This window comes from Buteo buteo, chromosome 18, assembly GCF_964188355.1.
Source record: "Buteo buteo chromosome 18, bButBut1.hap1.1, whole genome shotgun sequence".
In the NCBI taxonomy this organism is placed as follows: Eukaryota; Metazoa; Chordata; class Aves; order Accipitriformes; family Accipitridae; genus Buteo; species Buteo buteo.
This window is the reverse complement of record NC_134188.1, coordinates 26,902,422-26,918,597: the sequence shown is the minus strand read 5'-3', so window position 1 is coordinate 26,918,597 and position 16,176 is coordinate 26,902,422. Positions and strand designations below refer to the sequence as shown.

Genomic DNA, 16,176 nt, shown 5'->3' with positions numbered 1-16,176 from the left:
CCCAGGATGGGAAAGATCCATTTATTTATTTATTTATTTAAAATTGTAATTGAGATTTTTTTTTTTAAAAAGACAATTTTCTGTATGATTTCTAATTTTAAAATGCTCCTTTTTTTAAAAAAAAAAAATAGCATTACTATAGATTTGGGCTATTTTCATGTATTCAGAGGAATAGAGCAAGCTATTAGCCAAAACACTTTTTACTGACTGAGGCAACAATTGCATTAACATGAAAGCACGCCAGAAAGCATACACAAATAGCAATGGAAAGAAAAGACAATACTTTTTACGAGTAATTTTTACCACTCCAGTGCAAATAAAAGCTCCTGAAAGCGTTTCTTAAGATGTACATCACCACTTTAATATCTAAGCTTACTTAGTAAAGGTGGATTTTTTTTCAAATTTATTCTTATTGGTTGACTGCATTAAAACATTAAGAACTGTATTTGTCACAGTCTCTACGATCATTCAATTTTCTGTTGCTGGGGGCCTTTCCCACTGCAACTGGAAAGTACATAAAAGGAACACTGTAAATAAGTTATAAAATTGGCATGCATCAGGATAGCTGCAAAACTTAACTTTTGAACCATTTCAAATTTAATCGCTTTCCGCCTGTTTTAGTTAGAGAGAACTTCCACAATTGAAAGCACTGTATTTAGTGCTATCTCAAAATACTTCAAAAAACCTTCAGCAGAACATACAGATGAGAAGCGCTATTAAACAAAGTTTCCTGTGTCTTAAGACAATACCACTCACTAGAGTTCCAAAAATAATGGAGAAAAAATTGCCAAAACTAAAAGGTACCTTACAAAAGAATACACATTCTCAGAGGCACAGCTTTACTAAGAAATTCAATACTATGTAAAAAGCAATTCACATTTTATTTTAAATTGCAATAAACTGTACAAAAATGTTTTATTCTTGCCAAAAATAACAGCAATATTTTCAATCTTACTTCTAGACAAACAACAAACTCTTATTTTAATCTTTCCTGGGTGAGTTTACGAATAAACAGACAATAAGATGCACGGGTTTGTGTCAGAGTCAGGATAGAATGAACAGATTTAAACATTTGTGGAATAAATTTTAAGTTTTTAGTGTCTTTTCGGAATTTATTCCTGCCATGCCTGTTAAAAGCCTAAAGTAAAAAAAAACAGGTTTGTGTCTCACACAAAGGAATGTAAACAATCATCAAGAGATTAAAGAGGTTGACTCTTCCAATGAAACCGTAAACGTACCTCTATATCACTAACATTCACTTTACACCAAGAACAGTCCACAGCACGAGGATTGTGCAATAGCTGAAACCACTCTCCAAAATGCCAATTAAATATACACCAAAGACTTTTTTTTAAGTTTTCAAAAAGAATAAAATCTTAAGTAACAGAACTGAAATGGATTATACTCTTTTTAACATTGAGGTTTTCTTCTTATTCTAATTAATGAGTGAATATGTAACAGCCCCATCAGATCTACAATCACAATGTACTTTTTCCAAGATGCAATGAAGTAAACTAGCACCTAGTGAAGTCAATCAAAGGTAGAAAGCACCTCTGCCAAGAGCATGGGCTTATTTTCAGGCTTGGTTTTGTTCGCATAACACATTTAATGCAGACTAACAAAACATAATTTGGGTCACTGACACAGCTTCTTCAGTCTGAGACCTAAAATGGAAATACAATTGCAGTGATTTTTTTAGATTTCACAGTTTTTTTCCTTGGTGTTGAAACTTAGCTAAGAAAAAGCTGTTTCAACAGATTGGTTAGAGCTTAAAAAATTAAGCATCTTCTGCTACTTCAGAGTTGTTTGAGGGAATAAAGTCTTCTTGAAATTCCACTTTATCTGGATAGAGTTTAATGTAGGTGTCCACCATTAAATCTAAGTCATGTTTTATATCAAAGTTTATGTTCAGCAAAGCTAGGTTGCTTGACCTTTGTTCTGTCAAGGTGTTTTTCAGGTAAGCCTTTAAGCGCTTTCGTCCTATTTCATATTTTTCATTCTCCACCTTCATCACTGGAAGTATGCACAAGACTTTAAGCAATGCGTAAACGTTAGGGAAAAACTTTATGTCAGGCAAGTGAAGTGCTTCATAAATAGTAGCTGGAAGTTCAATATCTTTTCCTCTGTGCTTCCACTTGATTCTCCAACAATGAAGCTCAGCAGAAAGTGTGTCTGGATTAGGCAAGTCCTTTTTGTACATGTCAGCGTGATGCTCCTCGGACGTATTGAATTTGAGCTGCCCCATGACTGAGGGCACTAACGATAAGCACTTGAGAGCTTTTAAATGTTGTTCTGAGAACATATCTTTTAATTCTTGAATAATATGCTCCACTGTGGGGACACTAAGGATTTCTTTGTAGTAATTTTCTGACGTTACCTCAGAGTCCAAGTTCCCCTGTTGTGCCCTGCGAAATTTACCTGGGAGTTTAATTTGTACATCCAGTTTTGCAGCCAAATTTGTTGCTTCCTCAAACCAAAATTCATGGTAAACTTCAATATTCTCCATCACTTCATTCAGAGAATGCAACACTGCTGTTAAGCTGCTAGCTGCAAAAAATACATCTGATGTTTGTCCTTGGAGATTTTTTCCGAATGCTCTTGTAAAAGACAGAACGTTTTTCAGAATTACAATAGTGACAATGAAGTCAAAATCTGTTAGTGCACTTGAAAGTACAAATGCTCGACCCGCAATAAAGTTGTTCCACCTAATAGACGAGTCGCTGCTTACCGCATCCAAGCACAGTACCAACGCTTGCATGAGGTCCACTAAAACCTCGAAAATATCATGTCTGCCTGTCCACTGAGAACGGCAGATCTCCTTCAGCTCATTACCCTTCTCCTCATTGTTCTGAAAAAGAACAGAAATTGTGTTGTCCAGTTCTACTAGTAATTGCGGAGACTGATTAAAAAGACAGCAAACTTCTTCAATTGTTCCCATTGCATTGGAAACACCAACAACAGGAACGGATTTTGCCAGCCAAACATTTAAGGCACAAGAGGAACACAGTGTATACACAGCTTGTGGATACTTTTCCAAGAGTCTTGTAGCCACAATCTTCATTTTAGAAGCAAACCCACTGGAGACGATGTAGGCTTGACCTCGACAGTACTCCATGTTTAGACCCCACTTTTCAGTAATAGTCGTGTGGAACTTAACAGCTAAAATTTCAGGATCAGCCTCATATGGTAAAAACCCTATGAATTCTTCTCTCAGATTATGAGAATCATCAACAAATCTCACTAACACTGGCAAATGTTCCTCTCCTGCTATGTCTACTACTTCATCGGTGACAATAGAAAAGAAGTGTGCGTCTCTTACTTCCCTCAGTGTCTCTTCTCTAACACAGTTTTCACAGATCTCAAGCATTTGCTTCTGCTGAGTTTTTGAACAATACTCAAGATTGACTGCAGTCATCTCAAATCGTTTCCTCAGAACTTCATCTCCAGCATTTATTCTATATTCCAGTAGAGCTTGAAAGTTATCTGAAGTAAAAATACCTTCTGGAAGCTCATCAACATTATGGCCATCCAAAGGAATATTTTGTTTACCCATTAGGATCAAAATTTCAAACAAAGATTTAAGGTAATCTTTGTTTTCTCTTTCTTCCAGTGTTAAGGGGACAGCTTCTTCCTCTTGTTCTTCCCCTCCTTCCTCTGAGACAGTATTTTGTTCATTGCTTTCATTCAATTCTTGAGTTGCCTGTTCCCGTTCAAAAGCTTCATCAACTACAAAATGTAAAATACTGTAAGTGTCAAGGTAACATGAATAAAACATAACATTTGCTTTCCCTTACTATCCCCATTACTTTTAAGTTACTCGAGTCTAGAGAAGAATGTTTCCAGTTTAAAAGTGAATGAGTATTTGGAAAGAGTTTAGACTGGCTGTTTGAATCAAGCAGGAACTCACTTATACTCCTGATACATATAAACTTACAGTTATGTGTCCTGCATTACCTTGCAGCCTTAGTAAACAAAGTTTTTATGAACTCAATTATTTTGCCCACTTACTCTTTTGCTGCTTCAGTGTTCTTATTTCATCTTCACTCTTTAAAAAAAAAACAAAACAACCACCAACTTATATTGATGATAATGTCTAGCACAAGACCTTGAAACATTAAAACACAACAAGATCAGATACAAATATCGTAGATGAGACCATTTTTAAGTGTGTCAGTACTCACCAAAAAGTGTTAGAAGGTCCAAGAGAAGGAGCTTTCTTCAGGTTGTTTATTGCTACCACAACACATATCTACTAACTACATGAGAATAGTTTGCTACTACTGCTGATGTTCCCATACGTATATTAGGAATTTGTTCAATATGTATTTTATAATTCTTAGTAAGTAAATTCCATTAAAGAATTCTGTTTCAATATGAACATGCACTGTCAGTAGACAGAACTGTCTTTAACTCTAATTTCAGTTAATAAACAGACTCAAACTCATGAAGAAATACTTAGAAATTGTGTGTAATTTTCCAACACATAAGCAGGGTTTAGGAGCTGAATTCCTCTTAATTGTCAGTATACTTATAACCACAGAGACCTAAAGACACTTTTTCTGTAAATGACACAAAAGAGGTATCGACAAGACACAATTCTACAAAAAACTTCTTGATCTTGGTTTTATACATGGATCATCTTTACAGAACAATAAATAAAACAAGCATGGCTGAATTGGTGCAGACTTCAAAAGTTAAACAGGTGAACTGAAGATCACAGTCCATATGTAGCAAGAATTTCAGGGTACCACGCATATGTTTCATTAAGTTAGCACTGTAATAACAAGTAAAAGAAAGTTATGCGCTTTCTTTGGAAGGCAGAATCAGCTCTGGATCAACACATTTCATTTTCCAGATCACTTCATTAAACCTTCCTTAGTAGATAAAATTTATATCACCATAATATTTGGGCATTTGACTTATAATCAACAAAAAGATACTGGAATAGGCAGTATAGAAAATGCAAACACTCAAGTGCTAAATATTATTATTTGACACATTCATACAAAAGTTTAACATGAACTTACTTGCCTTTATTGGTTTAATATTAATTAAAAAAAAAAAATCTTACATGAAAAACTTACCAGCTCTTTTATCCTTTTCCTATGTCTGCTGTGGGGATTGTTCAAGTGACTTGTAAGGTCAAATATAGTTGGCACAGCATTATCCCGTAAAACCGTTCTGTAAGGGCTCTGTAAGAAGACATAGACTAGGGATTTCTTTGGGAAATTCTCACTATGGGTGCACAAAACCACCCCAGAATTTCAGATGCCAAGCGCCCCCCCCCTTTCTTTTTTGATTTTTAAAGTATTTTCACTTTCTGACGTTTCAAAACAAACAGAAAGCTATACTATGCAATTCACATTTCAGGGATATCAAGAGAACACTGAAAAAGAAAAGAGAGATACTAAAGAAAACCCGAACCCAAACCACAAATACTTTATCCTCCCCATTATCTTCATATCAGAGACCCCAAATGCAGCAATTTTAATTTACTGCAATATTATGATTTTTAAAAATAAACATTCTGCATAAAAAGACATTTATGAATCAGAAAGGAAACATTTTGTTACTATTGTGCTTTGATTTTTATAACTTATTTCACAATTCTAGAAACAATCACATAAACATTTTGCTTGTGAAAATGTTCAACTCCTTCTTTATGGAGACTTATAAATTCCACAAAACACTACCGTGAAAGATCATATTGAAGGAAAAATTATCTGTCAAATGAGCAGGAGGAAGAAAAGACTTCTAGATGGTCATGTAAATGCTTCTAGCAGTTAAATAAAAATATTTTAAATAAGATTTTGTATTTGGATATAGCGTAAGTTTAAGTTGTCTAAACTGGCTAATTTCCAGTTAAGTACAAAATTTTATCTGATGAGATTTATACCTGTCCTTAGACTGAAATACATTTTAAACAAACCAAGTTTCATAAAGCTTCATTTCAGATTCAGAATTACTCCCAATATTCATCTGTTTGTTTCTGGGATGCTGGCTAAATCGGAGACCCTGTCACGTGTAATACCACCAGGAGCTCAGAGTCTGACCTGCATATTTTAATCATCCTCCATAACTAAAGGACTGATTTTGCCTATGTATCACAGCCTAGAAATTAAAACTTCATACAGAGCCCCAAGTCCACCATCTCCTACTGTTACATAAGCTGTTAAAATCAACATTATCTTGTTAACAAGAAAAATTGAAAGCTATTATTTCATTAACAGGCAACAGTGCCATGATTTCAGCTGGATAAAATATAACAGGAATCACAAGCTTGACAGACGTACAGATTGTTTAAATCTCTTGGCCACAACAGAATGTAATATAACCAAATCACACTATGTACACACTTCAGTAACAGCGCATTAATGATTTTAAATAATTAGAGCTATGTAAACTTACATACTTACACCCAATAAATTTAAATAATGTTGTAACTTCTAGTGACAATAAACAAAATAAGCATTGCTTTGCATGAGGAACGAACTGCAGTGAAGACCAGTGCTCCACAAGCATATTAAACCAGCAGGAGCAGCTCTGCTTTTCTCTTCCCCGACTGCTCATTTCCACCTCATCCTTTGTGCCAACATCTGTGAGTCTGTGTGGTGCCCTGGATCGTGACAATGATCTCAATTAAGACCAAGAGATTAATTTTCCCAGGGACCAGTTACCCAGGCAATCAAAAGATTAAAATGCAGCATTTCGATGAAAAATGTTACTCACATTTTGCAAGATGCAGTAAACAAATGCTTGGTTTTACTTACACTTCTACATATCATAGAAGTCTCAAAATGTTTAGCGCACAATCTGTAATGCTTGTTGAGTTGATCTGGAGTTTTATCTTCTAAATCTGCCCTTCGACAGTTCTCTACCCATCTTTGACATCTGCATGTAAGCAAAAGAATTAGCTAGTTTTAAGATGAAACAGAATCCCCTACAATTTCAAACAGTACTCAAAATTGGAGTGCAGTGAGCCCTGCACTTTATGCAAGGCTAAGGAAAGTTCTGTACAGCTTCCGTTGTAACATACCACCAAATCTTTTTAAAAATTTGTTTTTTTCCTTTTGTTTACCACTTACCACTGCCCCAGGAAATTCAGGAATCTTTTCCCTTAATTTATATATTCTTGCCTTTGTCTCACACACACAACAGATTGTAACGCAGGTGCTCATGAAACCTGACCATTTAATTCTCAAGAATTTAATCTTAAAAGTTAAAAAAGAAACAGATGTGCTTGTAGACTAAAGTCATAAAGTTTTTGAAGGCAGCTATTAAAACAGTTGTCTTCTCCACCTCCCTCCAAAACACAGCATTTTTCGTATTTATTGTGGTCACTGGGGAGTTTAAAGTAGATTTCTGAAAAGTAAAATAAAAAAAATAATGCAATCATTCTACAGACACTGCTCACATGCCTGAAGTAAGTTTTTGTTAGATGTGTATTTTTACATTTACTTCTGCTTTGGATTAGTTCTCTGAGATATAACACAAAGCTAAAGAAGCATTTCCCCTACTAATACACCTCCTTTCAGATCTGCAAGATACCGTTTCCTCTGGTGAGTAAACCACTTGCAGTAATTGATGCAAATGCATTAGTCAGCTGCTATTTCCCCCAATGGGGTCTATGCAATCACTTCCTTGCTATGGATTTTTGAGTAACAGCACGCATAGACCAATTCTGCACAGCTACTCCAGTAAAACTCATCTGCTATTTTATTTGTGCAGTAAAAATATAAATATAAATTAACAAGACTCCAGCAGCTATTGATATCTCTGTATTTGAAAGTTTAAACAAAAAAGCCATTTCCTTCCTGCAAAAATAATCCTTGGCAGCAGCGTCATTTTAATGCACTTGCTTACAACTTATGGGATCACAAAGCCACCAGTTTACAATGGCACATAAGTAAACAGAAAGTTGAAAACATACAATACAAATGACTACAAAACCTTCACATGAACACGACTGATGATTTCTCCATTATTCTAACTGTACAGAGTGGTTACACTCTGTTATTAACCACACAGTATTCCTCTCCCATTCCTCCTAGGGTAAATCCTTCCCCAGACAAACTCAAGAACGCCAGAGACAACTACATTATAAAGAATTACAGTAATATCACAGTAATTCTACAGCAAAAAGGAGAAGGAACTTTCACTAGTCTCAGTGACTTATTTTACCTTACAATCCATTACTTTGCTACATCCTTTTCAACATGCTACATACTTTTCAACATGGACTCATATTTTAGTAAGTGTTGTGTCGTTTTTTTAACTGGTACGTGCTGGCAATGTCCACACGCTGAGAAGTTACACGAAGAGTCTACTATTTCAGTAGGGCAAAGTGGGGGAGATCTCCCCACAACCCAATCATTGCTGAAATTCATGAAAGCGAAAAAAATTACTTGGTCCACTGAAAACCAAAAGGCTTGAAATAGTCTTTTTCATTCCTAAAATAAAAAGAAGATGGGTTCCGACTCAAGAAACAGCTAGAAGTTACGGAAAAGCAGTTTTGCTATGATTTTTGACTGCAAACGTGGAATTATTGCTCACAGTAGCAAGGAGGGAGAAAAATAATTGGTGATTATTCAACAATTTAAGAATGAAGGCTGTCTCGACAGATGTTTTGGTGGGCAGCCCAAATGAGGAAATCCACAGCTCTGAGTGGATTCACCATCACCTCTACTTTAACTGAGTGCAATAAAGGACAACTGTGAAGATGAAAGGGGAGAATCTTGGATTCTGATCTCTGCTGGCTGAACTGTTTGTGCATCTCAAGCTTTCATTCATGCAAAGTATCAAAATAACAGTGGCTGCAAGTGCCATAAAACCGGAATAATTTCTAACATTGCTCTCATAGATGTACACGTAGTATTCTTAATAACGACTTAAAATAAGAACAACAAAAATAAAATACCATTTCTTTGCTCAGTCTTTTGGCACCACAGATCTTGCACTCTTGCCTGGACAGTGCAACCACCCAACAACGGAGCGTTCTCCATTTAACCGAACAGTATAAACACAGTCTTTTTCCATGGGAGGCCTTTAGCATGCAGATTATATTGAATCTGGCTCTCATACTTTCTGTGTGGGTGCCAATTACTAGGTAACTCAATAAAGGGGATCACATCGGGCTGTCACAAAGGCTGATGAGCCTCCCTACAGTTAGTGGGGAGGGTTTCAGTCCAGAGGGGTATCCAGAGGAAGAGCCTGACCCTAGTGGTCTTACCTGCCTCTCAGTGACTCAGGGAACCTGAGGAAGACTGCCAGGAAGCAAAGTCAGAGCTCCTCACATAAGTCCTCTGAATCACCTCCTGGCAACCACACAGGGAATAATCGGTGGCAGCGATGGTGCATCTAGAACTGGCACACAGTTGTCAAGGACAGAGAAAAATGAGCCTGAATCCCTTTACCTCCAATGTTGCTGCCAACCAGAGAACAAGTTATGTAGGTATTAGTAATAGCTAGGGACCAGATCAGACTAATGAGTAATGGCAAAAGATAACATGAGCTCTTCAGAGGGGTCTTACTCAGGAAATGAGTCTCACAAATATTAAATTAACCACCCAATATTCCTCTCCCTTCCCACCTTCTCCTACAGTTACATAAAAGCAGCAGCCTTTTGTGCTGAAGTCAACGCTGTCTGAGCACGCGATCCAAAAGCCGCCCTTGGCACACAGACACCCGGTTTGTGGATCCTGATGAGGCACAGGCACCAAGCTCCTCACCCCATCGGAGCAGCGGATCGGTAACTGGAGCTCTGGACATCTAGGAAACTCTACTGACAAAGGCTGGAGTGATGACGTTCTCTCAGGCAGCTACAGGACTAGAGGGAGATAGTGGAGGTTATGCGACTGGAGTCAAACACGCAAACTCCATCTGAGTCTGAATTCGGCCCTTCAGTCTGGCTACAAGTTTGGTTTCAAATCGAATGCTCTCTGAGGAATGAGGAGTGGAAGAACAAAGAAAAAGGAGGTCAGACGCCTGAAGTCACCCAGCACAGCTCTGCATGGTATTATCCAAGCAGCAATTAAAAAGATTTTAGGATAAAATTATATATAAAATTTTCACCAGTTTTTTTAGTATTCAACAAAGGCACACTGTATACTGTTGTACAAGTGCTTTAGTTGCAAAACATTTGGCACAAATTAAAAGCCATTTCAATGCAATGTGTTACACCACTGCTTAGGTATCACCCATTAGCTTTTAAGGTTTTCTTCAGTCACAAAGTTTACATTTTCAGAGATTTGCTGACATCTCATGGAAGCTCAAGTGGCGTTTTATTGAGGTGTGGATAGAGTGTAAACCATTTACATTATCTCAGTATTGGTCAACTGCAGCAGAACAGCATCTCTTTGCTTAAGAGGTATTTTGTTCTAAATACTCACACCTCACCTTAACTCAAACCACCATGACGAACAGTAAGAAACACAAATGAGGGTTAAACAGACAGATCTTACTATGAGGATCACTACCTAGACTGTATAAAACTATAAAATATGCATCCTTACTGGGGTAACAGAGACTATTTACATTAATGTTTGATATGAAAATACTACGTACCATCCCTTAAATGCAGCTGGTTCTTTTTCAAAGCCTAATCTGTACACCCCTTCTTGTTTTCTCAGGTAGCAACGGTAAATGAAGACAGTCTTAAATAACTGGTTAGCTCTCACAGAGTTGCTAACACTCAAAAGATCAGATTTGGGATATCTAACTGGAAATGCTTAGTACTCAACTGGGAAAACATGAAGGCAATTATTCAGTTGTGGAAAAACTGAAAGCAGTAAGGTAGTAGAGACAATTTACCAGGGACTATGTATTTCTTATCAATGATTTTTTTTTTTTTTTAGATCAAAATTTTTAAAGATGTATTCTAAAGTCTTTATACTCAACTTTCTCACTGTAAGCTACCAAGCGCAACCACCACATTTTTGGCATAAAGTACTTTGCTTGCCAGACCAGTCTGACCTATAACAGTAAGAGGTTTCTATGACAGCAAGCAGTACAAGCAACACATTGTCATTTACAACTGCAGATGACTTCTGTAGTTCAAACAGGAGAATAAACCACTAACAACCTCCAGTGTACAAAGCCAGAAGGTTGCACAGATTATCAGTCATTAAATGCTGTTGCTAAAATAGAATATATGATCAACTTTGGACATTTTAATATAGGTTTAAATGAGAAAGGTGTAAGACATTAGTGGAGAACAAGACTTGTAGAGAACTTAGAGTGAAGGGAGCGTCACCTTTGTCACAGCATGTTTTTAAGAGTATGACAGATGCTACAAACGGTTTAGGTATAGCTTATCCTTCCTTTGGACAGTGGAAAGGTCTGGATGATCCTTCAGGGTCAATTTTAACTCTATTTTGTAATATTTTGTTACAGGAACATTAATCATATTAGCTTGAACTACTTCAAGGGGATTATGAAGTAGTCATGCACTCAGAAAGCATGCTTTCTCACATGCTGTAGAACCATAAGCCAGTACATGCTTCTGAAAACCATGTCTGCGATCCACTTCAATATTTGCAAAAGAAACATCCATAAATCTATACTGTTCCAACTCATCGTAGCTGACACGCATTGTTTTTTCAAAAGGGTTTTCATTTCTAAACTTTCACAAATGGTAGTTAAAAGTAGTAGTATTCTAATTCTGAAATACAGTTTTAAAAAAATATCTTTAAAATTAGTGCATCATTTAATTAACTGCACACTTTTTAACATATCTTTGAATTGCTACCATGGAAAACATTCATTCAAAATGTATTTCAGTAGGAAAATTATAAACTGAAGGGGGGATTTTCATCATACAATAAACTGTCACATATTGACGAATTTTGCACAACTTGACATGACTCAGATTTTACAGCACGGACTCCTTAAAAATTAAGACTGAAGTTCAGACCACACCAAATCTCTTCAATTCCGCACAAATGCAGTCATTCCTTTGACTATGTAAGAACCTCTGGCTGTCACAGGATGGAGGGTGGAAAGAGACAACACTAGGAACGAATCATACAAATGAAAGGTTAAGAGTAGGAAATCCACTATCTTGATTTTAGTTTTCATTAAAAGCATAAACATATGTAATACAGATTGTACTACAAAACCTGGCATGTATGGGCATCAGAAAGAGGCCTGGTTATCCTGGCTTTAACACAAGGTATTGCATTTGCCCAGGAGACCTTGACGACATATCTGAAGACACAGCTTTAAGCAGCAGCTACTACCTATGTGAGATTTTTCTATCTTCATTTGAAATCACTTACAGGGGATTGTTTTCTTAGAAAAAACTATGTACCCACAATTCCCATGGGTTTTGCAATTTTCCAAAAATCAGGTCAAGCAGCTTCAAGGAAGGAAGCAAGCCACTATCATGTATAAATCGTCAAGAATTTCAGCCTTAATTACCTACTGTTAGAAAAGAGATAACCGGTATTGCTCCAGTGCCCATGCACCTTCCAAAACTGTGAGGAGCAAGTAAAACAATTTTAAGAGCATTGTCTAGATTTAAAGGTGAGCTTCTTTCCACATGGGGGTTTCTACGTCTAAGTGCATGATTTATTTTTCATGGTATTGCTCTACCAGTGCACCACCCCTCCTTTTCGCCTGTTGGGAACTTGAATATCCCATCACGTTTGCTGTTGCTCATGATGCTTCGCCAGAAACCATCATCCTTGCAACCCTGTGACAGCTGCCTGTCACGCCAGTGTCCTATTTGTCACGCACACACTTTTGTCATCCAGCACCACATCACCTCAGTACACGCAGGAGGACTGACAGACTTCCACCGCCTGAGCCAGTGCTGGCCCTGCGCGGGCTCCCCACAACATGTGGGCTCCCTTGCCTCATCCCATTGCTCCTGCACCCTTCCAGCTGCCCCACACCTCTAACAGCCATCCATCCCACCGCTCCCCAAACCCCTAACAGACGTGCACCCCCTCACGCCCTCCCACTCCCCTCACAGCCAGCCATCCCCTCAGACACCCTCACTCCCCTCACAGCCAGCCATTCCCTCAGACACCCCCACTCCCCTCACAGCCAGGCAGCCCCTCACTCCATCAGCCCCCCATTCCCCTCACAGCCAGCCATTCCCTCAGACACCCCCACTCCCCTCACAGCCCCTCACTCCCTCAGCCCCCCATTCCCCTCACAGTCAGGCAGCCCATCACACTCCCACTCCCCTCGCAGCCAGCCATTCCCTCAGCCCCCCCACTCCCCTCCCAGCCAGCCATTCCCTCAGCACCCCCCACTCCCCTCACAGCCAGCCATTCCCTCAGCACCCCCCACTCCCCTCACAGCCAGCCATTCCCTCAGCACTCCCCACTCCCCTCCCAGCCAGGCAGCCCCTCAGCCCCCCACTCCCCTCACAGCCAGGCAGCCCCTCAGCCCCCCACTTCCCTCACAGCCAGGCAGCCCCTCAGCCCCCCACTCCCCTCACAGCCAGCCATTCCCTCAGCCCCCCACTCCCCTCACAAACAGGCATTCAGTCCCTCAGACACCCCCACTCCCCTCACAGCGAGGCAGCCCCTCACACCCCCATTCCCCTCACAGCCAGCCATTCCCTCAGCCCCCCCACTCCCCTCACAGCCAGCCATTCCCTCAGCCCCCCCACTCCCCTCACAGCCAGCCATTCCCTCAGCACCCCCCACTCCCCTCCCAGCCAGGCAGCCCCTCAGCCCCCCACTCCCCTCACAGCCAGGCATTCTCTCAGCACCCCCCACTCCCCTCACAGCCAGCCATTCCCTCAGCCCCCCACTCCCCTCACAAACAGGCATTCAGTCCCTCAGACACCCCCACTCCCCTCACAGCGAGGCAGCCCCTCACACCCCCACTCCCCTCACAGCCAGGCAGCCCCTCAGCCCCCCACTTCCCTCACAGCCAGGCATTCTCTCAGCACCCCCCACTCCCCTCACAGCCAGGCAGCCCCTCAGACACCCCCACTCCCCTCACAACCAGCCATTCCCTCAGCCCCCCACTCCCCTCACAACCAGCCATTCAGTCCCTCAGCCCCTCACAACCAGCCATCCCCTCACACCCTCAGACACCCTCACTCCCCCCCCCGGGAGGAAGAGGCGTCCTCCCCGACGCATGCGCAGCCGCCCGCCCTCCTCCCCGCCGCAGGCCGGAGGGTCCCGCGGAGCCCCGCCCCCCCCCCGGCGCCACAGCGCGCGCGCGCGCGGCCTCCGCCAGGAGAGCCGGCAGCTCCGGGCGGCCGCCGGTCCCTCACAGCCCCCCCCCCGCCGCCTCCTCCTCCTCTTCTTCCTCCTCCTCCTCCTCTTTCTCCTTCCGACCCGGCCTGCCGCCGACCCGCCCCGTCCCGTAACGGCGGCGGGTCCCCGCCTAGGTGAGGAGGCGCGGAGAGGGAAGAAGGGGGAAGGGGAGGGAGGCGCCTCCCCGCCGCGCTGGTGTCTCCTCAGGCGGAGGGCTGCGGGGCCTGAGGGGAGGGGAGAGGCGAGCGCGGTCCCGTCCCCCCCGCCATCCCCGTCCCACACCACCCCCCCCCCCAACCCGCCGCTCATGCCTTCCTGAGGCGGTTCCCGGTTGGGGGTCTCACCTGACCGGGTCCCGGGGGAAGCGGAAGAAAGCCAGGTCGGACTGTGTGCTCTTGCGGGTGCAGTTGGGAGCCGCACAGAAGTTCGGCATGGTCTCCCCCCCCCCCGGATTGGCGCCGCTGCCCCTTTAAATCCGCGGGCCGGAGGGAGGGAGGAGGGGGGGGGGCGGGTGTGTGTGTGTATGTGGGGTGGAGGAGGAGGAGGACGGGGGGGAGGAAGGGAGGGGGGTAAGGGGGAGGGGGGGGGGAAGCGGCTCTACACTGCTGTGAGCGGCCGGGAGGATTCACCGCCACCCTCCGCCGGGACAAGAGCCGCCTCCGTCCCACAATGCACCGCGCCCGGCCACTCGGCGGCAGAGTGCCCATGCGCCGCGGCGGCGGGGCCCGGATGAGCGGCCCCGCCCAGCCCAGGGCGCGCCTGCGCAGAGGGGATTGGCCGACGGCGGCGCCGCGCATGCGTAGTGGCGCCGGGGCTGCGCGGGGCCGGCCTGTCTTCCGGCGGGTCGCGGCGGGGTGGAGGAGGACTTGTATGTGGGGGGTACATGGAGTATGTTGAGCTTAAAAATGGAACTGAGGGTGTAGGATGAGGTCATCGTCTTTCTTTTCCTCTTGTCTATTCTCTTCTGTTTTGTTTTTTTTTAGGAAGATGTCGTCGCTCCACAGCCCGGATGGGTAATGAGAGAAACCAGGAGCTTTTTCAGCAATAATCAAACAGGCAGCACGCCTAGTCAGGGCTGTCACAGGTAAAAACGAAGCAAGGCTTAGAAAAAAGAAACAAAACTGGATAGTGGGAAGAAGGAGACTTATTCACCAGATGTGGCCTGCTGGCAGTTTGGGGAAGTGGATACTGTAGCTGTGAAATGTATAAACGCTGATGGCAAAAGTTAATTGTCTCAGGTGTAATAGTGCTATGGTGTAAGAATTCAGCTGTGGTACGTGTTTTATATACCTTTAAAATCATATTAAAGGCATCCCGACATAGAGGTTGGTTGGGCTTTAGGAAGCATAATCCAAATATATGAAATAGCCAATGTATGTCTCTTTTCAAAAAAGGGCATAAAGAAAAAATGAAATTTCTGTTGGCTGACTTCAAAACTTGTAAGCTTTTTTTGTTTGAGTGGGACAAAAGCCATCTTTTCCCTGAGGAAGCCTCGTCATCAAGTGCCCTTCAAGCTAGGAGTCTCAAAGCATATTTCAGTGGACTAATTTTAGTAACATCAATTTATTTGGTGTTAATTCTTTGCCAGAATTCTAACTCGGGCATGTAGCTGAGTTCATTCCTTTTAAGTAGTTTAGAATAGTCACTTAAGCCAATGCTAAAGATAACTTTATCTGCACCTGACTGCTTTCACTTTACTGGGCAATCGCCAGCGTTCTTGTACAGTGAACTGTATAAGGGAGTTAATCAGTTAAGTAACCTTTTTTTAAATACACTCATTCACCTTGAGGTTAGATTTCAGGTGACTGCCATCTGATTTGCTGTGCAGATTGCGTAAGTGTTCATGCTGACACAAGGGAACGCAAGAAGAGCAGGGTCATTTTCAGTTGCAGTAATAGTTTAGGAGCATGACTGCATAATGTTAGTGTGAATTTTAAAACACTCAAAACCTGTTTCC

General features: G+C 41.9%; 1 protein-coding gene across 2 annotated transcripts; it reads right to left on the bottom strand.

The window, feature by feature from the left end:
- Positions 1-334: 334 nt before the first annotated feature.
- On the bottom strand, positions 335-14,739 carry THAP12 (THAP domain containing 12). Of its 2 annotated transcripts, XM_075050244.1 has the most exons (6): positions 12,418-12,905; positions 9,590-12,008; positions 6,771-6,891; positions 5,085-5,192; positions 4,009-4,045; positions 340-3,726 (listed from the first exon to the last, which is right to left on the bottom strand). In XM_075050244.1, the coding sequence occupies exons 3-6, from the start codon at positions 6,783-6,785 to the stop codon at positions 1,778-1,780; spliced, it is 2,109 nt and encodes a 702-aa protein (XP_074906345.1). In that variant the 5' UTR covers positions 6,786-6,891; positions 9,590-12,008; positions 12,418-12,905; the 3' UTR covers positions 340-1,777. The 2 variants fall into 2 exon arrangements, with proteins under 2 accessions (XP_074906344.1, XP_074906345.1); XM_075050243.1 differs by lacking the exons at positions 9,590-12,008; positions 12,418-12,905 and adding an exon at positions 14,564-14,739 and having other exon boundaries at positions 335-3,726.
- Positions 14,740-16,176: the final 1,437 nt, after the last annotated feature.